A 23,343-nucleotide genomic window follows, 5' to 3' on the forward strand; every position below is an offset into this window, starting at 1 on the left:
GTTAGGTCTGCTCTTCTTCCTCCTCCCGATCAGCACTGGAGTTTGCGGAGCTGCTGCAGGCCACTCGGCTATCCGCCGCGTTACCTCTGCAGAAGGCCTTCTTGCTTGTCACCAGGATCACCTAGTTGCACCTGCCATCTTGGATCAGCTTGGCCCAACCGAACTTCCCAGCTTCCACCTCATGGCAGCCCCGGACGATTGCCTCTCGGCCCGGAGACCTGTCAGACCCCTCTTCAGTACGAAAGCTCACCATGGGAGTGTGTATCGGCTTATCGGTGCACAGAAACAAATCACTTCAGGATCTCGAAGAGAGCTTGGTGAAAGCACGTCTTCCTCACATCCCAACTGGCCACGACCCCATCCACTGCCATCAGAAAACTTGACACCCACCCAACATGAAAATCACACCAGGAAGAAAAAACAGAACAATTGGGAACAAACCAGTAGGAATATTCAAATGGAACTTACCAAAATAGCTTTTGGCCAGCATAACACTTAAGCATAGCTCATTAAAACAAAACGAATAAACCAATATTCTTTGAAACATGATCCAAAACCAGAACAAAAAGGTAAGAACGTAATAGCTCTATCAAAAGGTTCTCTTTCACCAAGACCAATGATAAAGAGCCGAGAATATCAAAACGGACTTCACTCACAAAAACACAAAGAACATAACACAACCTCCTTAAGTTTCATCCACATGATCACCAAACTCAACCCACACCAAAACAGACAATTCTATGCCGCTTATATAAACTTACAAACCTGTCCACTGACTAACCCAGATCCTCCAAAGACACTTGTGTCTCCCATGTGATAACAAATTCCTCCTGGGTGCAAATCACTATCCACCTAGAAAACACACCCACACACCCCAGTTGCTCCAGATTCAATATGCACCGACAGTTAAGCACACTTCATTTTTCCCTCTACTGCGCTAAGCACACACCCTTATTTTCATTTCAGATCCATGAGAGTGCCTAGAGACCATAAAAACATGATCGGGGCACAGCTCTGGGAACTATGATAGCTTCCAATGTAGCCAACCTTTATACGCAATCCTTTGAGAACAACATCTACAATATTGAGACCGCCTTTTGCAACCACACTGTGTTATGGAAATAATAGATCTGATATTCTGATGTTTGAGAGGATCTCCATTTTCAATGCTTCCTGATCAAATACTCCCCTTCTAGACTCCTCCGTTCCTCTGACACCAACTCCCTGCGTGTTAAGCATTTTGCTAAACAGAGAGCTGGTGGGCGATCACTTTTCTCGGGTGGCTCCCTGTTGTGCAACAGCCTCCCTCATGAGTATGACGTCCTTATGTTCCGAAAAAAGCCTCAAGACCTTTCTTTTTACCTCTTCCTTCTCCTCCTGGCTAATTTTACAGCAGCATGACTGATGTGCAGGGCCCTTATGTGTCCTCGGGGCCTTGACATGCCACACCTCTCATCCCAGCCGCTGTCTTTCTGCTGCATTTACTTGGGCTCACCCTACCTATGGGTGGTTTCACTTACGTTCTTTTCCTCTTGGCACTTACCCGGAGCACTTCTCCATGAGCATCAAAGCACCTATTCCTCATCCCCACCCCCTCTGCACTTGCACGTTCTGAACACTCGCAATGCATAGTAGGTTTGCCTCCCCTTCCCTTTATTCTCATTATTGTTTGCACTAATAACTTAATTATCTATCCTTGCTGTAATTCATCGTTTACCTTCCCCTGTCACCACCGCGTTTGCCCCATGGGTCCTTTGAAACAGTTTTGATAATTTTATAAGCGCCAAACAAGTGACCAATAAATAAATACAGCAGTCAACTAATATGTGACTTGCCTAAACACCAGCAATCCTCGGCTCATGTTTACCAGTCATTCATTGTAATAAGGTTAACTTTTTGGATATAATCTATTCTAATAGTGTTTTGACATTGAGGAACTGTTTTGGAACAGATATCCTATGCTTGTACCATCGCAACCTATTATTGTGTGTTCCTTGTAGTTTTGAGTCTTGCCTTGTGTATTATATTCCTTTGTCTATTATTTTGAGACTTGTCGCATGGCCACGGAGACACTGAGTTCCTCTACTCCGTCTGCAAGTTTTGAGAAAAAGCACAAAAATGCCTGCACTTCTTTGCGCCAAAATGAATAAATGGAAGATTCCAAAAAATCCGTTGTTTCTGATAAAAATAATTCTTTGTTTATTTTTATTTTTTGCTTTGATAAAGGTTAGGGCCTTTTTGGGTGACACCTGTTTCGGCGACTGCGCCTTTCTCAAATCCAGGCCTTTTTCAATGGGGTTGCAATTCACCCACTGTAAAGTAACTTTGCCGTCCTATTAGTGACTTTTAAGTCCTGGGTTCAATCCCACCTACAAATTCATTCTCTCCTGCTCAGGGATCGGGTTATGGTGCCTGTCAGTTCTAAGCATGTTGGCGAGGAATCTCGCAGCCTTATTACTTTCCCCATATCGTCGCGCTCTGGCCGGTGCGGCCATGTACAGGACTTCTCTATGGGCCAATTTATGGAATTCTCCCAGTGTAGTGTGAAGTTGTGAAAGGGTTTCCTTGTTCTGTGTAGTACTATATTCAGTCTGTAATAGATCAAGCTTAACCTCGGTCGAGCCTAATTCCTCCCGTACCGACCTCAACATACCTGTTGACTTACCCAGAATGGCTCCCCGGACCCAGACCTTAAACGCATCCCACAGAATCGCATAAGTGGAAACCGAACCCTCATTTAATTCTAGAAATTCCGCAATATCAGTATGCAACGACTCACATATGTTAGGGTCTCTTAGGATTGCAGATGGCATCCTCCATCTCCTCGCCGGGGGGGAAATGTCCCTCAAGTTGATATCAAGTGTTATCGCCGAGTGATCCGAAAGGGTACGGGGATGTATATCACACTGAGAGACAGCCCCAGCCAGGGATTGACTAATGATCCAGTAGTCAATGCGCAAATGAGAATCGTGCACCGACGAATAGAAAGTGTATTTCTTCTCGTTTGGATGTAATGCCTGCCATGCGTCAAACATGCCCATCTGTTCCATCAGTTGTTTAACCACAAGTGCAGCCCTGGTGGGACTCCTGGGGACCGTCGACGAGCGGTCTAAGGATTGGTCTAGTATCATATTGAAATCTCCACCCCAGAGTATTCGCGCCTCCCCAGATGAGGTTAACATATCCATTAGTGTACAATAGAACTGTGGATCGTCTAGGTTGGGACCATATGTGTATCAGGATCGTCTGGTGCCCCAACTCCCCCAGCACTAACACGTATCTACCCTGTGGGTCTATTTTACTGGACTGATATTTAAAGCACAGTCTGGGGTGTATAAGGGTCAGCACTCCCCTGGACTGTGATGAATAATCTGTGAAGTACCTGTGGGGTCCCCATCCCGGCAAAAATTGAACATTAACCTGCCCAAGCGCATGCGTTTCCTGCATAAACAGAATTTGGGGGTTGTGCCGCACCACATACGCTGAGATCTTTCTTGCCTTGATCGGGTTATTTAGGCCCCGGATATTCCAGGAAAGGAGCTTAATGTCTAATCCCTTATTGACCTGTGTCATGTTCGTACCACAAATTGGGCGTATGTCCACACTCCCGCCCCTTCCGCGAGGGAAGTGGAAGTCCTGCTGCAGAACCGCTCTCTGGTTTAATCATAAGAACTCTAAACATAAACTCCTCAAACAGATCCGGCATAACAACCGGCCCAACCATACCTCTTTTCCAGCCCCAACCCCCAAACCCCCACCCGCATCATCAACCCCAACTGGACGATGTACCCCTAGAATCATAACCTAGGAACGCTCCTGGGGGGTATGAGCTGCACTGACATGGCCTTCAACCCAAGAGATCTGCACAGCTTCATTTAAACAAACATTAACATTCAGGGCCGCCCTGTGGCCAACAAGTGAAAGCATTATAATGGTGCAGCATCAGGGAAGGCACATCAACCCGCGGGGTCATCGGGTTCCGCTACACCCCGGGGCGGCAAATTGTGGTTCCCAGCCCGATCCCGGGCCGGGCCGGCAACGCGTTGGAGGCCTCAACATACAACATGGCTTCAATTGGATTTTCAAAGAAATGAGCCCGGCCACCATGCTGTATCCTCATTTTCGCCGGATAGACAAGTGAATATGGGACCTGGCGAAGCCTTAGTTGCCTCTTGACGGGTTCGTATGATCTTCTAAGTGTTTGGACATTCGTGGAAAAATCCGGATATATGTGTATCCTGTTGTTCTCATATAGTAAAGTGCCCTTTTCCCTGGATATTCGCAGGATAGCGTCTCTGTCCCTGTAGTTTAGAAGACGGGAAATTATTGTGCGAGACGGAGCGCCCGGTTTGGGTGGAGGTGCCGATGTGCGGTGTGCTCGCTCCACCAGAAAGTGGTCCGAGAATGCATCCGGGCCCAGGAGTTCTTTCAGAATGGCTTCTACTTGGCGCTCCATGGATCCTTTACCAAAGGATTCGGCCACCCCGACCAACCGTATGTTACTCCTCCTGGAACGAGATTCCAAATCTTCGCATTTATCAAGGGTTTTTTTGGAGGTCCCCCTTCAGTTGGGCAATATCACGGCCATGTTGTGCTATCGCGCCTTCGTTGGTAGCAATTCTGCCCTCAGCCTCAGTAGTGCGTGCACTCTCCTTGTCCTCCCTCGCCTTTAAGGAACTGATTGTTGCCCCAATGTCGTCCAGTTTTGTGTTTACCGCCAAAAAGCCATTCTGGACCATAGCCATCAGTCTATCCACCCTCTCCTCCGTTGGCAATTCGGGTGAGCTAACTGCCTGCTGCGACGAAGGTTCTGCGGACCCGCTAGGCTGGGCACTAGCAAAGGAGTCCATTGGGCCGGTTTTTCTGGAGCGTACTCCCTTCTGCTCGTGGCGGCCCATGTGCAAAGGAGGGTGGGCCGGAACCTCTAGCACCTCCAGTGTCCCCTGTATCCACGTGCTGTAGAGGCGTTATATGGGGTTGGTAGCGTGTTCGAGCACAGTTGCCGTGCGGCGTGGGTTCAAAGAATGTCAATACCGCAGGATTGATCTAGCGGGCCAGGGGAGCGATCGGGCTGCAATGGACCCCAGTAGAACCAAGTGTTAGTGGCACCAGCAGGGAGGTATTGCAAGCACAGTGTAGGTAGGCGGCCAGTCTCTCAGGATCAGCAGTAAAGTATGTAGTGTCACACCGTTGACCGTTGTGGGCCGCTGTGTGCAGCCACCAAGTTCAGGCACAGAGATGGTAGTATGGTGCTCAATCCAGTGCTCTGGCCGCTTAAAGCCTCAAGTCTGCATCAGGGGAGTAGCCCAAGGTGCAATCCGCGGCGAGCAGGCCCAGGCCCCAACGTGTCATGGTGTGCAAGTGGATTCAACCCTCGCCTCACAACCTCCGACAGAGTTACTGCCCGGGGGAGGCCTCCTCCAAAATATTCACCTTCTCCAGTGCCGGCTTCCTATGGAGCACCCCCCCCCCCCACCAACCGCTCCACTCGACCTTACTTGTGGGAGAAGTCCTTCGGGGAGGGGGCTTCCCGCCCAGCAGGAAACACCAGGTGTCATTGCGGATGTCATCCGCGAGTCCCGGGCCCCACACAGTCCCAGGGAGGCCGGGGGGCGGCCACCCAGCAGGGCCAGCGGCCGGCCCAGCAGCGGGCCACGCCGCACAGTGTCGCGGTCGCTCTCTCCGCAACTAGCCGCCGGCAGAGCCTGCCGCCGCCTCAGTCTTCCACCCGGGGGGCCGTGATTCAGTGTCAGCAGGGAGCCTCTGTGGCCGCCAGGCCCCATCGGGACCTCTCTTTGCGCTGATGTTGGCGCCAGCGCTCCACTTGTATCAGGATGGGTAGCCGCGTATGGCCCCTCCCCCCGCGGCTCCAAGGGGATGTTGCGTGGAGCCCGCAGGCGGCCAACGACGCGGCCCCGGCTGCCGGATCTTCAAGACGACGTATCTGCAGGTGGCGCAGTGCCCAAGCCCCAGATTAAGCCAGATTGGGGCCACAACCGTCCGCCGCACAGCGGTGCATTTTTTATGCTGCGAGGGCGGCCCTGAGCAAGGATAGGCGATCGCCAGGATTCATTGAAGCCGGAGCTCATGGGCTAGTCGGCCATCTTTGTTGTGCGCAACAGCGCCCCCCCCCAGTTAAAAAGTTTTCAAAGAACAGTATGCTATACATGCACACACCAGTCACCGCACACAGGTGAGTGAGCTGATCTGTCATTTAAATACATTGTTTATTTTCTTCACCAATATCATTGTTGCACCACGACCAAGGCCTTTTAAAAAATGTGTCTTCTCTCTGCCCATTTCAAAGGCTAATTCAAAAATGTATTAATTGATAAGGCCCAGCTGCAACTAAACACCAGGGGGTCTATATTAGCTTTTACACAAAAGTCACCCCCATCCACATGGGATTCATCAACCAAAATCATGCTCACAAGAGCATGACCTAAGTACCTGCATTGCAACTGTGTTGTCCGTCAGAACGAGGAACATTTCCCCTGCAGAGATGGAGTGAATTCTTTCAGGGCAAGCCAAATAGCTCGCAACTCCAGGCTGTTGATGTGCCACTTGGCTTCTGTTGCTGACCAGAGGCCGCTCATCTGCAAATCCTCGCAGTGAGCACCCCAAACCTTCAGAGATGCACCTGTGACCACTCGGGTCTGAGGCCAAAAGGGTTACCCCACCATGAGACTGTTGCGGTCCTCCCACCAGGACAGGTCGTTGACCACTGACGCGGACACCCTGAGGAGATACGAGAGAGTGCCGAGGTACTGAGACCCCAGAACCCCCTAGGAGCCTCTGCAGGGATCACATGTGCAAGCTGGTCTCTGGCACTAGAAAAATGCAGGAGGCCATGAGACCTAGGAGGCAGAGGAAGGAAGCTGGTGGTAGAGTTGCATGGTTCTATAACAAGTGGACCATTTGTGTCAAGTTGATTACTCTCTCCTCAGGAGGGAATGCCTACCCCACCCGGGTATCTAGGACTGCTCCGATGAACTGGAGCCTCTGGACTGGCATCATTTGGGACTTCTTTAAATTTAGGGAGAAGCAAGCAGGTGTCCTCTAAATGGTACAAGATCTAGCTGCAACGCAGGCTTTGCTCAGATCAGCTAGTCATCAAGATATAGAAACATGTGGACAACGGATCTCCTGAAGTTAGCCTCCTGTGCTTTCGATGGATCGGCACACGGAAATAAGCGTCCTGTAGGCCTATTGACACCAGCTACTCCTGTAGTTCGAGAGCATGGAGAATCTCTTGACGTCACCATCCTGAATTTGTCTTTCCTCAAGAACGTGTTCAAGGCCATGATGTCCAGAATGGGACAGAAAGCTCCTCCGTTCTTGGGTACTAGGAAATACCAACCCGATCCTCTATGCTCGGGCGGTACCTCTTCCACGGCACCCTTCAACAGGGCTCTCAGTTCTTCCTTCGGCTCCTGTCTCGGTTAGATTGGGGGTGGAGAGGACGGTCTGGTGGTTTTCTTACAAATGACAAACAATAGCCTCACTGAATGCACTGAAGAGCCCAGGCATCAGAAGTAATTCCCTGCCACTGGAGCAAATGCTCTGTCAACTGTCCTCCAACCGGTGCGCTGCGAGAGGGTACATTGAAATGGCTTCGGAGGCTGGGTCGCCCCTGCCGCTGATGCTGCTTTTTGGCCTCTAGAAGCCCCTCTGCCGCTTCCGGAGCACAATAAGCGCTTCTGCCCTTGCCTAGCTGGTGGGAGCTGCGCTTTCCTGCCATAAGGAGCATACCGGCTGTAGCCCCATGCCCTAGAGGTGTAGCAAAAGGCAGGTCTGGCCTGCTGCGCAGCTAGGCCTTAAGATCACCTCCACTAGCTGTAGGAAGCCCTCGCGCATCTCTCTTTCAGGGACGTACTGCGCATCATTCTCAACTGCTGTCCAGAGACCAAAGGAGTACTTGGCAAACTACTTGTAACATTTGTAGCCTAATGCTTTTTTTGCTAAGGCATCAAATTGTTTTGCTTCCCAGTCAGGCAACAGAGGAGATGCAGGTCTAAATGAGACAGTGACAGCCCGCATAACAAGCCTCTCTGAGCAAGTGTGAGGGGATGGATGAAGGGTCTCCTCTAGCCGGCCTATATTTCCCGGAAATGGTGTAGCTGACGGGAGGAAAAGAACATGTATGCTGCCACAAAATTCTTAAAGCATCAGCAATGGCAGGGTTTGGAGGCATATTGTGCTCTGTGGCGAGAACTTCATCTAAAATATCGGTAAGGTCATAACCATGTATTGCCGCCACTGACAAATGCAATCATAGGGTATCAATAACCCTTTCTACTAAAGGTCAGGAGTGGTGTCCAGACCACTGGCGTCATGGAGGCCTTAAGCTAGCTGTAAAAGCTGATTTTGGTCTTCAAAATAACTGACCCCTCCTGTACCCAAGTAAATGGGGCCGACATCCCCCTGATCATCGGCATCATTATTGCAGAAGACATCTGTCATGGTATAGAAAAATTCCAACCAGGGTTGCGGTGTGAAGGTTTTCTTGACAACCGTCGACGTCAAAGGTTTGTCTTTAGGCACTAATATGGTGGATGTCGGTGTCGAGACGCCGTAGCGTGGACATCCTTGAATTCACAAGGTTGATCTGGCTTCCATTGGACCTCTTTTGGTGTTGAAAGTTTTATCGGCACTGACTCAGTCCTGGGGCCTAGAGAGCTTGGAAATGCAGAGTGCCACTCTTGGCTCCAACACCTGCTGCATGGGGGTTTGGTGGGGTTTTTGACGCGCCAACTGCAGCATGCCTTTTAAACATTTCAAGCAGAGAGAACTTAAAATCCTCCCATTCTTGGCATATGGTAGCCCGTGCCGACTGCTTACCTTTTTGAGTCGACGAATCGGAGTCCCGATGGTGGCGGTGACACCTCTTTCGAGGCGAGGAAGAATGGCCACTCGAGTGGAAACGTTTCTTTTTCCACCTATGTTCCTTTTCGGGGATGTGCCCCTCAGTTTCGGCCTCTGAAGACCCAATTGCCAACTGTGCCACTGAGTTAGAGGGCGGCCAAACAAGAGCGAATTTAGCTGCTCGGTCGCAAAGGGCGCACACCGGACACCTGTCAGTCCTGTGCCGAGCGAGGTGCCAGAGACACAAATCGTGTAGGTCAGTGATGGACATCTTGGTGCCACAGTCGAAACACTGCTTGAAGCCCCATACCCAAGAGTGACATCTTGCGTCAAGGAATTGGAAAAACAAAGGTTTTCTGACTAAAACGTCGAATGAGCCGAAGACTCGCCTGTGTTCCCAAGTAGCATGTTAGCACCCAGAAAAAAGGAACTTGAGTTGTGGGGCGTAGTGACTAGGTATTTATACGAAGCCTGAGGTCACGTCCGGAGCCGATGAGCAGATGCTGAGCAAGACGGATCGATGGTCGGGATCCACTATGCCCCCTGTCGAAAACTTTCCGAAGCAGCAGAGCTGGATGGAATATGTATCAGATGAGGAATCTGCGGGAGCAAGGCAACCCATTGAAGTTTATCTCCTCGAAGCACCTTGCTCAACAGCAGCACTGGTCTCTACAGGATATGAAGAGACCAAATTAATATATTCTATAGCCTTTGCAGAATCTGTGAAACTGCTACTTGCCTATTGAACACCACCTTGGGAATCGTGGGTTAAGCAGCATATTGTAGACATACATGTTAAACCCTGGCGAGGCATAAAAACAACATCGATACACAACTTCCTTTGATCCATCACCCTTTTGCCCAGTCATAGAAAAACATGAAGGCTAACATGGACTTCCAAAATCAATAGACCTTCAGTTACACACTAAGCATATAGAGGTCACAGGTAAGTATCGGCACACAGAACTGTACAAAACATGTATACACAATCAGTATTAGAACAGAACTGCATACCAATCAGTTACCAGTGCATCACAGGCAAGTAGGCAGATGCAAGGAAAAATAGGCAGAACTCTTCAGAATCAACACAATGGCAGCTTCCCTCAATCTTACTAAGTTCTAAACATAACGTCTTCAGGTACGTTTATGTAGAAATAATGCAGTGGGCTGTGGTGGTGATTATAGCAAGTTCTCAAAGTTAGATCAAATGTTCAGTAAAGTTCAGGTAAGTACTCTACTAAATCCAACTCACTAGGATAGGCCTAGGGAAGGCTCCTTAACCCAGGTTCCACCACCAAAGTTCTGGTCAGAGCGAGTTAGGGTCAGGAGTTTAAACCCAAATACTCTATGAGAGACTGAGGGAGAACAACCGGTATGTACACTTACCGCCCTACTTGTGTAGGTTCCAGGCTTTGTTCTAGGCTTGTTCTTTATTTTTTGTTCCCACCGTGAGGGTCTAGATGGCAAAGATACTTTGTTTCAAAGGATTCTAGTTTAGGTCGGTTGCTGTGCACAGGAATCCATTCCAGACAGCTCCCAGATGAAGAACTGAAAGAAGACAATTAACACTTCTGCAGGAGAGACGGTGTCAGGCCTTTTTCTGCGGCTGCAGTGTGGTGCTAGATGCTCTGATGCTTCTCGTTGCTCCCCCTTCGGCATTAGACAAAACAGACACTGGCATGCATCTTGCTAAGGAGGCACAGCATGATACAAAGGGTATGGCAGGAAAACATGCTGAGGGTGTGGGGGTTGGTTAGGAATTGGGGCTCTCAACTGCCACCGTCCTCCGGGGTAGGACTGGAATGGGACTTCTGCCTGGTAGGCTCCCCATCCCTGGCTAAGAGGGGTTCCCATCCCCTCTCGACAAGATCATGGTAATGGTTTTATGACATTTTCAATACCTAAATAAATGTAACTCTTCTTTATACATTCTGCCTAACTTGCATTAAGAGAGTGCTGTGCATGCTTAATTGAACCCTTCCCCACTCTCACACTCTCCCTGGTCTAAGCCTACTGATCAGTCACACTACACCTTGATAGTGTTTGAGTAGACCGTGTCTTTCTTTATGCACCAGAATAGGGAAGCAACTCAGAATCGGTCCGCAGTGAGCTTTATGCAAATCCATCTTTGTGTGGGGATGTGTTAAATAAGGGTACCTTTATGGCACCACACCCTGCGAGGCGTACGGTATCTCAGGGAGCACAAAACAGTGTTGCACCATTAGTGAGGTCTTTGTTGAGGGCTCACTAGGGAAAAAGGGTGGTGTACCAGGGACGGCATACAAATAGGGGGCTCACGCCAGAGCCACAGCTCTCAAGACTTACAGATAACTGAGGAAACCTGCCCAATAAATCCAATACGATACCCTCAGCATTTATTTCTGTATAGCTGAAGGGAAAGGCACAGGGAGACTGGCAAAGTATCACTGTGCAAAGAAAATAGCCCCCGAGCACAGATTTCTAGGCTTTCATAGGGTTTTACACAATGAGAATCATACCTAAAACAAGAAGATACATTTAGTCAGTCAGATTAAAACTACACATTTCCTAAAGGAACATACTTTATGTTATGTTACAGGAATTTGTAGCGGGCACGTTCACCAAAAGGCATCTTGGCACAAGGAAAAACACAGCAGAGCAGAAGGATCTATAAGAGTAGGGTTTTAAGAGTGTCTGAATTCAAGATGATTTATCCTGCGTCTGAAAGCAATAGGCAGTGCATTCCACAGCTTGCCAGCGGACACTGAGAAGGCACAACCACCTATTCTAGAGTGGTGAAATTTAGGGGTGACTACAAGGTGGGCATTACTAGAACACAAGGTCCAATCAGGAATGTAATGAGGAAATTTGTCTTGTAAGTACTCAGTGCCTTGCCGATAGTAGGTGCGATGGACCACGCAGCGGAACTTGAACTTAATCCGCTTGGCCACTGGGAGCCAATGGAAGGCCCGCAGAACAGGACTGACATGGGTACCAAAGGGAGCTGTAGGGGCAACCCGAGCAGTCATATTCTGTAAGAGCTGAAGTATGTGTATCAAACCCAGGGGTTAGGCCAGACCCAGAGCATCACAATATCAATCCGACTATTCACAATAGAAGCCACAACCAAGGGACGTAAGTGCCTTGGGATAAAGGGTAGTATTTTATGAAAGGTCTGCAAAAAGAATTGTCCAGTCTTGCATACAGCACTATCCTGTGGGGCCATAGACAATAAGGAACAGAAAACAACTCCCAAATTCTTAACCAGCATCACTGGATTAGGAAAGTCACCAAGTGAAGGCAGCCAGAATGAAGGCGACCAATAAGTAGAGACAGAAGAACCCACCAAGATTTCAGTTTTCTCCCCATTCGGTTTAAGACAATTCTGGTCCATCCAGCTCTTCACGTCCTCCAGGCACGCACACAGACCCGACGACACCCTGGCCTGGTGTAATGCACTTAAAAAATGTAATATCTTTGACTCAAAGATGGAGTCTATTGAAATGCATTCTGAGTGCACAAGTGAACATTTGACTCCAAGCTCAAGTGAAAGCTCATTTCTGACCACTGTTTGCATTTGCTGAAGCAAGAGAAAAACACCTTGTTTTTCTGTTCAGACAAGGTTTTTTTGCATTCTGCAAGGCTCCCATGTGAAACCGAAGGTGTTTAACGTGTCAGTGGAATTCTGTAGCCCTCCACCGGCCGGGTAGATGTGGAATTGTAATGGCATTCAACCTCTCTAGAAAAGTACTGAGTTGTAATTGTGTACATAAGAGTGGAAAAAGAAAGTCACTTTTGTTTCTGCGGGATTGAAAGAAGGTAGACATATCTTCTAATCCAGTTCATGCCCGTGGCAAGTATCTCTTTGCCAACCTGGGGTTTTAAAAGCTGTCCAGTGAAGTCCTTGGCAAAAGATGAAGTGTAATCCTTTAGTAGAGATTACGTCACAGCCTTCTGGCAAATTTCCAGTCTCTGCCGACCAATTGTGGCTTAGCACTGTCTTGCCGCATCATCTCGCTAATTATGACTGAGGTGCTGTTCTGCACAGTTGCATGGTGAGTACTCATGAGAGAACATAAAATAAGGTTGGTTTCAACATAAACCATAATAATAAACCATAATCTATAAAAAACATGTTAACTAAATCTAATAAACTCACGAATAAACAGCACACGTAAGAAATATAACATTTACCTGTTGTAGAGAGAGTTCATTAGGGAAGGCGCCGTCGATATCCTCATCTTCACTGGAAGAATGAAAGTGGTGGGTGCTTACCTGAAATAAGCCAAAAAAACATAAGAGAAAGCTGGCTCAGACAAATGGGAAGAAGGTTAGAGTTACAAGTGTATACTGTAATATCCACATTCAGAAGGACAAATAAGATCAGAAAAATACATCACCAAGAATAACCTGGCAAAGCTTCAAATCTGTGCATTACCAGATTTCCGATGGGTTATACAAAAAGCAGCCGTGCCATGATTGCTTTCATTCGAATGTCTTTCAATGTGTTCCAGCACTGCGCTGGAAGCTCTAGTATCTGATGTAGTCCTATTGCTAGGTGAAGCCTGGGTAGACAGAAATCTCTGAAAGCCAAGAGAGTTAAAATGCTGAGACCCAGGAAATAGGATGCAAGCACAAGCATGTGTATTTAAATTTAATTTCTCTCTGGATGAATCAATTATGATTTTTAATCGCATGGACAACTAGGACTTTAACCCTCTACCATGTGTCAATGACAACTAGTATCTTATGTACCCACTTTGCATTGGCCTTGACAAGGCTCGATTGTCCGGAATCGGAATACCATGAGAACAGGGCACTATAAAAGGCAAATTCACAGTTGAGTGGTAGGCCACAGATTCCCCTTTTCGCAGCTCAATTAATCCACATTGTACTTTGGCTGGCTTTTTGTGTGGTGACCTATTTTCTTCTAGCATGGTTTTATAATATGATATAGGTAATCTATAACGCGCCTGTACACAAGTACATCCAAAGCCTCAATGGGCACCACAACTGTTCTCTCATCAAGTGTGCCAGTGTTAAAGGCAACTGTAAACTCTTCACTCATATATCTTTAAAGACTACAGAGCTGAGTAGTCATTTGCTCTTGGTGCAAAAGTAAAATAGCTTCCTAGTATTTTTATTTTAAATTCTTTTTATTAGCTATGTTGTGGAGCAAGTATAACCATCAAATAAACGGCAGCAATCAAATACAACCACATTTACACTCCCTCATCCCTTCTTACATGCTACCAACCCACTAACTACAGTATATTTATTAAAAAAAAGAAACTGTTCTTACAGGGAGAAACAAAACTGCAGGAAAGTAAAACTTTTTATTTTTTTTTTTATTTTTTAACAGCCCATATCAAATCTCACTGGACAAGAGTCCTCTCTACTCATCCCTCAAAGGCCAGAAAGGGCATTCATTACGCACACATTTCTTATCTGCGCCAGTCAGTTTTTCCATATTTTATGTCCTAAGAACAATGTCAGGAAATGGTTAGTGCCAAAACATAAGCTTTACTGCCAAAATGAACTAGACAATAAAGTAAACCCTCTCTGATGCTATTGGAGAGCAATCTTTGTACAAAGCTGCTTGTACAAATGGATCCCTTTTCCTGTAGAGCGGACTTCCATGCCAATAGTCTGGAGGGACTACTTCCTGATGGAATGATTCCCTTCCGCAGGTTGCAGTCCCTTTCAAAGGCACCACAATAGGTTCCAGATTGAAAAGTCTCAGTTCACAAATAAAGAAATGTTCCAACTTCAAAACCTTGAGACAACGACTCCCTTTCATAGGTCTTTCTCAGGCTTATCAAAATGTTCACAACCAGGGGGAATGACTCCCTTTCCCCGGCCTTTCTCAAAAGGTCACAAAGACTGGCCTTCCCCTGGCCTGTCTTAGGCTTTTCACAATGCCAAAAGGAGGACTCCCTTCTCTTGGCATTTCTCAATGTTCACAAACACCAAGAGGAATGAATGCCTTCCCCAGGTCTTTCTCGGTTATCTCACAGCCCACGTGGCTCGCTACCCTGCCAGGTACTGTGACTATGAAGAGGACTTTGGTTACCCTTCATAAAAAGCTGCGGGTCCCAGACCCGCAAGATTCTCTCCTCTTGATGTTGCAGACCTGGTTCACTATCCTGCCAGGTACTGTGACGAAAAAGATGACTTTGGAGGCAGTTTGTTAGACCCAGACCCGTTCTTTGTGACTTTTCTCCCCTTCCCACCAACCGTCCCGGCCACCTGGTACTGTCCAGGGTTCTTCCTGGCGATCTCCGGCTGTCCGTGGGCTTCTCCTCCCCATGCAGGCTTCTCACGGTCCTCAGTGTCCCCTCGCTCTTGGGCTGCGGGTTTCAAACTTTGCTCACGCGCCAACTTTCCAAGTCGACTGTCTGCCCTGGTCTCACCTCGGTGGAGCAGTCGGGGGATGCCTCAGTCGGTGACCAAGGGTTTGGGCCTGCACTCCTGGTGTCTGTTGCTCCTGCTCGTTTTGAGTTTCCTGGATCCTCCAGGATGGATCTGACAACCTGTGAAGTCCTTCTTCCGTTTTTATTATCGTGTTGGATGTACTAGTTCCAAGTTGTCTAGGCCACTCATGTTGGTTCCGCAGGGCACTCTACATTGTTCTGCGCCTCTTTCTCGTCTCAGTATTTTTTTTTTTAAATATATTTTTATTTTATATATATAAACCACACAACATTACAACTTAAACATAAATAAACACGTTTAACAACAAACAACACTGCAATCCCCATCCCTCCCCCCTATGAGCCTGTATGGTGTTCGCCTTTGGTATCCGCTGTGGGCGAGGGGGCGTCATCACTCTGAGTCAATTGAAGCTGACCCCGTTCCAAACAGTTCAGCTATCAACAGTTTCCATGCCGCAAGAGAGCACATTTCCTCGTCCTCCCCTGCGATACTGGCATCTCGCCACACAGCCGTCTCGGCCTCCGCCCATTTTTGGAGATCCCTCCACCAGACCTCCGTTCGTGGCTTATGACACTCCTTCCAACCCATGGCAATCCTACGTTTAGCAAGCACATAAGCCAGATCTTTCAATTTATCGACATGTCTAAGTTTACGCGCTCTGGGATATCCCCCCAGTAAGCAGGCCCAGGCTGAATCCACTTTGAGCGTAACACCCTTTCCTGCCAGCTTCTGCGCCACCTCACCCCAATAGCTTGCAATTACTGGGCACGCCCAAAACATGTGTATCATGTCTGCATTCTCCTCGTCGCACTTGGGGCACGCCTGGCGTCCAACACCCCGAAATTTGGATATTCTCAAAGGGGTCAGGTATGCTCTGTGCGTTATATAAAGCTGTATTTGCTTAAACCTGGCATTTCTCGATACTTTTTTATGATACCCGAGGGCTCGCTCCCACAGCCCATCTGCCATCGGGGCCCCCTTCTCAGTTTCCCATTCCAGTCTCAAGTGCTCTAAATCGCTCCCAGCCTTCGTCATCAACATCTCGTACAACCTAGAGACCTCATGCCCGCCCTCCGATGTGTCATATAGTATTTCCACCGGAGCATCCGGTTCATCGGCCAGGGTAGTTTCGGGCCACCTATTCCGGATCTCTTGCACTATCCTGTGATATGTCATATATTGACCTCTGTGCAGTCCCGACCCTGCCTCTAATTCTTCGAACTCCAAGATGGTCCCATCCTGCCAAATATCTCCCATGGTGACCAACCCCACTGACTCCCAGTATATCCGAATGGTTGCCCTGTGCTGCCCGTCTCCCTTCGCCAGTGCGACCAATGGGAACTGCAACACACACGGCAAAAGGTTGCCCATCATCCGGCAGGCCCGTTTCCACATGTTCCGTCCCAAAGCTAGCATACTAGGCCGCTCCCTCATGCATGCATTGGCCACCCAGATCACCTCTCGCAAGTAAAAAGGGGAGCAATCCTTCCCAAACAGCCTGTGTTCAGGGGTCTCTTCATCAGAGAGCCACCTGGACACATATTGTAGCTGCGCTGCCACATAATATGCCTCAAAGTTCGGCAGCTTGATTCCGCCCTTCTCATAGAAGTTCTGCAGCTTCCACAGTGCGACTCTGTTGCGCATGCCGTGCCACAGGAATTCTCTGCAAACACTATGTAGCCTCACAAAAAACTTCTTAGGAATCATGTAGGGGATGTTGTTAAAATAATGCAGAAGCCTGGGCAGCACTACCATTTTAAGCATGGCTCCTCGGCCCATCATCGCTAGTGGTAATCTTTCCCAGAACCTCATACATTTCTCGATCTTCCCCACAGCAAGTTCGGTGTTATGCTTGTGCTCTTCCACGGTCGTATGATACACATCAATCCCCAAGTACCTAAAGGATCTCGTCGCCCACGGGATCTGCAACACTGGCAACCTCTCCACTGGAGTCCCCACATAGCTCCCCAGCGGAAATAGAGTGGATTTCTGAGGGTTTACCGCTATACCGGACAACCAGGCATACCTCCCCATCACCTCTAAGACATACTGCAAATTTTCTTCTGGGTATCTTAGGTATAACAGCATATCATCTGCATACAGGGATATGAGGTGACACACTCCACTCACATCAATGCCGACCGGGTCATATTGCTGCCGGAGGTAAATCGCTAAGGGTTCTAGGGCCAGGATGTACAACATTGGGGACCAAGGACACCCCTGCCTAGTGCCTCTGCCCAACTGCCATCTCTCTGACACCACTGCGCCCGTACGGACCCTGGCCAGTGGTGCACTGTATAACATCTCGGCCCACCTAACATAACCTGGTCCCATCCCGTACCCTTTCAGAGCCGCTAGCAGCCAAGGCCACCGAACAGAGTCGAACGCCTTAACCGCGTCCAATGCTACTATCGCCATTTCGCCGTCCTCACTACCACCCCACTCGACCACCCTGTGGAGGCGCCTGTGGTTGTGAGTGATGTTCCTATTAGGGACATAGCCCGTCTGGTCAGGGTGGATCAACTTGCCGATCACTCTACGCATTCTAGTAGCCAGGACAGCTGTCAGGATCTTACTATCTTGGTTCAGCATCGACAGGGGCCTGTAGGAGCCACAATCATGTCCCGGTTTATTTGGCTTGGGGAGCGGTATTATAATCGCCTCCCTAAGTGACTCCGGCAACCGTCCCATCTCGTACGCTTCGTTGAGCATTTCCAACATGGGCGGGAGCACTTCCTCTGCATAAACTTTATAAAATTCACTGGGGAACCCATCTGCCCCTGGGGCCTTACTAGTGGGCAACTGTCTCACAATCTCCTTCAGCTCTTCCAGGGTGATTGGAGCATCCAGCTCCTCTCGCTCCTCATCGCTGACCTTGGGCAAGCCTACATCTTCCAGCACTTCGTCTATCTCCTCCTGGCTGCCCCCCTCGCAATCTTCATATAGGACCTTATAGTATTCCACGAATGCCCTGTTCACGCCTTCTTGGGTGTCTACCTCCTCCCCCTTTTCATTGGTTACCATTCTGATCGGGGATCGTGGGGTCTCACTCTTGTACAGCCAAGCTAAGAGTCGGCCCGTTTTATCTCCCCCCGCATGCAGTCTCTCAATATACTTTCTATAGTTCAAATTACAGAGCCTGTCCCAATGTTCCGCACACTCTTGTTGCAATTTGGAGACCGCCTCCGCATCTGTCCCACCACCTTTCAACTCCTCCTCCAGCGCAGTCTCAGCTCTATGCAAATCCGCCAGGACTCCCCCCATCAATCCCTTAGACTTCGCAATGGCGATCCCCCGCATTACGACCTTAAAGGCCTCCCATAAGGTGCCAGCCGACTTAACGCTCCCTTTATTCACCTCAAAATAAGCAGTTATCTCTTCCCTAATATCCTCTCTGAAGGCGGGGTCTTTGAGCGCCTCCGCCCTTAGGCGCCATGTTGGAATACGCGCTCGTGGGGAATACAGTTGCCATCGCATGACCAGGGGCGAGTGGTCAGAGAGGACCCTCGCCCTGTAGTCTATATGGTCGCACTCCGCGACTATGTCTGGCGTAGTGAAAAAGTAATCAAGCCTCGTGTGCAGTAGATGCGGAGCCGAATAGTGCGAGTATTGTCTCGCGCTCGGGTGTTTCGCTCTCCACACATCAACTAGGCCAAAATCCGCCAGCAGCGTCTGCAATACCCTAGCCGCCGGACTGGGCCCAGCCATCTTGTCATCCGACCTATCTTCCGTGGGGTTCAACACGCAATTAAAGTCACCACCCCATATCACCGTGCCCCCCATCCCAACACTGAGCTTGGTGCACAGCGTCCTAAAATATGTCGCCGTTTCCTGGTTAGGCGCCTATGTGTTTACAATGCACACTACTTTGTTCTCTACCATCCCCCTCACCATAACCAACCTCCCATCCTCCTCCACAACCTCCTCAATTAGCTTGAATGGGACGTGTGGCGCCACCCACACCAGCACTCCTCTGGCATAGGCGGAGTACGTTGATCCTACCACTGTTCCCTCCCACTTCCTCCCTACCAGCTCCAGTTTCTCTCGCTTTAGATGTGTCTCCTGTAGCAGGGCTACGTCTATCTTCTGCCTCTTAAGATACAACATGACTTTATTTCGCTTAAGATAACTGTTAAGCCCCCTAACGTTCCACGTTAATATCTTGAGGTCTCCCATGGCCTATCAGTAGTTTCCTCCCCCCGTCCGAGGCAATCCCTCCCCACTTTGCGAACACCCACTCCCGGTTTCACCCCCAGGCTCATACAAAAACTAAAACTCCCCCCCAAGCCCCTACCCCCAACCACTGCCCAGCTCCATCCCTGGATCTCAGGCATCCCTGTGTTCGGTCCTCCTTGGAAACCCAAATAGAGAACCCGACAGGGTGTCACCCCACTAACAGTGACTAAACTAAACACAAAAAGGGGGTGTGAAGGGTGGCTTCAGGCGGCTCCTCATCTTCGCAACCATGTCCGCGCAAGGACCACGTTTCATAACCCCTGACGCGCGCATGTTCTTAAGCGAGTCCAGTGACTATAATCTAGTCCCAATGTTCATGACCCGACCGGGCCTACAGCGTTACTTATCTCGTCCTTTATTTTCCACCGGCCTTCTGAACATCTGACTCCTGAGGGCAGTTGTGTGCATCCAACCACTCCATAGCATCCTCCGGGGTGACAAAGAACAATAGCTTGCTCTGAAAGAAAACCTTCAGTTTGGCCGGATAGAGCAACATGTATTTAAGCCCTGCTTCCCGCAATCTCCTCTTCACCGTTCCGAAGTTCATACGACTGCGCTGTACCTGCAGGGTGTAGTCGGGATAGGCCGTTATATTCGCCGCTCCTCGTTGTATTGTGCCTCCCTTGCGGAAGTGTTCAAGGATCCTTTCTCGGTCCCGGTAATTAAGGATCTTAGCTATCACTGGCCTGGGCGGGTTTCCCGGTGGTGGCTTCCTAGTTAAGGCCCTGTGCGCTCTCTCAACCGCAAAACCCTGCGACAGGGTGCCTCCCGTGATCTCCTGCAGTAGCATGTTTTCAATAAATTCCGTTGGATTGTGGCCCTCAGTTCCCTCCGGCAGGCCTACGATACGAATGTTGTTCCTCCGGGCGCGCCCTTCTGCCTCCTCCGCCCTGCTCTCCAAGTTGCCCACGCGTTGCACCAGGGCATGGAGTTCACGCTTATGCACAGCGCAGTCCGCCGCGGTAGGGCCCAATTCTTTCTCCAAAGTCTCTGTGCGCTCTGCCAGGGTACGCACGTCCTGCCTTAGGAGGTTCACGTCTTCCTGCACTGCCCCAACCTGGAGTTCCATTGCGGTCTTCAGTTCAGCCACAGCGAGCTGGAGCTTGGTCTCCCAGGTCGCTTTCAGGTCTGCGATCGCAGCGAGGACCTCGTGGTTCGCACCCCCGGCGGCCATTTCCTTGGCTTGCGTTTTGTCCTTGCTTTTGGCTCCGTCTGGGCCGGGAGGCGTTTTAGCGTATTCGTCGAGCGTGTGCTGTTTGGTCTTCGCTCTCAGGGGCTTGTTAGACATGTCTCACGTCCTTCAATCCCCGCTCGGATCTGGGGCAGGGTTTCACAGTGCGCTCTGCGGGTGCCCCATTGTTATCACCACTTCTCAGACACAAAGTTCCTCTGTCCTCCGGCACCCCCGGCCATCTTGTCTATTACCTAGCGAAGCCAGGTCGCGTCTCACCCTCTGAGGTCCACTTTAGGCCACAAAGGGCCGGGGCACAGTTCCCGGTCACACCGCACGATCCGGTCATAAAGTATCTTCGATCAGGCCCTGCTCCCTTCCCAGGTCCACGCCGTCGGCCTCGCAGGACTGGGTGTCCTTAATGACCTCGATGCGCCCGCGTCATGCACCTACACCACCACCATGCTCCAGTGCGACCGACAGGCGCCCAGATCAAGCACCCCTTTGTTCCTTTGTTCGGCGGCGGCGGCCATTTTCTCGTTCATCGCACTCTCGCCTCCAGATCTTCTTTTAGCTTTTTGTTGCGCTCTCACGGTGCAGGCCCGTATCGAAACATAACCTCACGTTCACCTGAGATTCATGCGCGCAGTCATATCAGTTTCAGCCAAATTGCATCGGTCCTTGCACTGTTTTCAGTCGGATAATGTGCGGATCTTCGGGAGCCCCCGTACAGACACGTCCTTTCACATGGCTTCCTAGCCACGCCCCATTTCTCGTCTCAGTATTGATGTTCTCAAGCTCAACTGGGTTACTTGTGCTCTTTGTCCCAGTTTCTGTATATGACTCACACAGGAAGTCCCTCCTCTTCTTCGACAAAGTACTTTAGGGAGGCCAAACCATCTACCCTACAGAAGTGCATGAAAGTGTGTGGAATTATGGGACCCTGTATAGGCTAGGAGAAAGAGGGAGGTGGGGATAAGTTTTGGAAATACTGCATTCTCCCCGAACATTCATCCCTAGTCCCACGGGGGGGGATCCCCACCCATGAGATCCACCTGCTACGTACCACCCCCAGGGGGGACTATCGGATAGCTGTCTCATCTCTCTGGCCTCATGGGAAAGGGCTCCCCCGTAGGGGAGAAGGGATGATATCCAAGCATTTATCACAATATGCAGAAGAAAAGCGCAACTCTAAAACCTCTCCAGCATTTATGACTCCTCTCTGATGACATGCAGTGAAGTCATGATGATTCTTAGTACGGCCTATCTTTTAATTTCAATTACTCTGTGTTGGGTGCAGATCGAGGTGGGTTCAGTGGACAAAAGCGTCAGCTATTGAAAAGTCATTATACATGTTACAAAGGTATTGGTTATTCCTCTCTACTCTACAGAGGTGTACGTGTTGCCTGATAGTATCAAGTTCCAAAGCAAGGATTGAGGAATCCTTTAAATTGCTGATAAAGTATTTCCGCTAGTTTATTTATATCACTTGAACGATCACTTGAACGCCCATAACATTTGTTGAGGTGAGTTTTAAGTAAAGAAAGTAGATTTATTAGCTGCTACTTTATTTTATTCAGACATGGCTATGGTCAGAATTTTGCGAAAAGCTGATCTCCAGAGTGCTTGAAGGTATGTCTAACAAATAATTCAAGATTTATTCATTCAAGTAAACTATAGAAGGTCTAATTGGAGTTCAATGCATCTTTCTAGAAAAACATACATCCTGAGGAAGACGAGACCTCCACACTATCAATGATTGGGTTAATCAATGAAACTAGTCATTACTGGTAGCCCATGAAGAAGCTGAACAGTGTGTACCAACTAGGATTTAAAAAATGTAATTGTCCCTTTGGCAACAAATGTGATCTCTGAGGTTTACACTCAATAAGGAAGACGTTTAGCGGAGTGTAGCAAGTTCTATTTTTAAAATATATTAATTATAATGGAGTAATGAATTGCATTGATATAAATGGTTTCATTTAATGACTGCTTTAATCGTCACCTTTGAATGTTTTGTAACTAGGTTTTGAGTTTTTCCAGGTCTATGAAATGAGCACTGGCACGCTCAATGTATTTAATCAAAGGTTGTCAGTTAACTGTACTGTAATACACTTCTTCATGCCTGAATACATTTATTGTTAAAAATAGAACTGTGTAAATACAAAATTAGGGAGTAAGACTTACATTCATTGCATTTACCTTCCATCATAATTATTTGAGATAATTGGGACAGGAGGATAGCTCAGGGGCAACGTGCTAGCCTTGGAAGCAAGACGACACAGAGCAACACAGGCTCGATGCCCGGGTCTGCGGTAAGAAACCTCTGGGTATTAAGCACGTTATAAGTAACCAATAATATCAATCATTTTTCTAGAATTTGGAATTGTCAAAACTAGAGTTTAGATCATTTTTGATCAGTGAGACAGATTTTCGAAGAACAAAAGGTGTGCTCATTTGATTCCACATATATGCATAAACTAAGCTATACAAAAATAAAAGAAAAAAACAGTACAAACTGTGTGCAAAAGGGAAACAGCGCGGACAACTCGGATCTACAAGGTTTGCCCAACTTGTTTGCCAAAATACCCTTTTGCTGAATTTATTTTGCCGATTTGTACCACTTTTTTTATCCGCAATGAACTCCCCCCCCCGTC

The 23,343-nt window shown here is 48.7% G+C and overlaps 1 protein-coding gene across 8 annotated transcripts in view; it reads right to left on the reverse strand.

Moving 5' to 3' along the window:
* Nucleotides 1-23,343, reverse strand: part of PPP6R2 (protein phosphatase 6 regulatory subunit 2) — a 2,012,581-nt gene that overhangs the window by 625,639 nt on the left and 1,363,599 nt on the right. For all 8 annotated transcript variants that reach the window (XR_011281892.1, XM_069629515.1, XM_069629514.1 and 5 more), the window contains one exon: nucleotides 13,039-13,119. Coding sequence is in view for 7 of the 8 variants with exons in the window: in XM_069629515.1 (XP_069485616.1) it covers nucleotides 13,039-13,119 (81 nt within the window). In the remaining variant the exon portion in view is untranslated. The remainder of the gene's footprint in view (nucleotides 1-13,038; nucleotides 13,120-23,343) is intronic.

The sequence above is a fragment of the Ambystoma mexicanum genome, chromosome 12 (assembly GCF_040938575.1).
Source record: "Ambystoma mexicanum isolate Mex_15411 chromosome 12, UKY_AmexF1_1, whole genome shotgun sequence".
Taxonomy (NCBI): Eukaryota; Metazoa; Chordata; class Amphibia; order Caudata; family Ambystomatidae; genus Ambystoma; species Ambystoma mexicanum.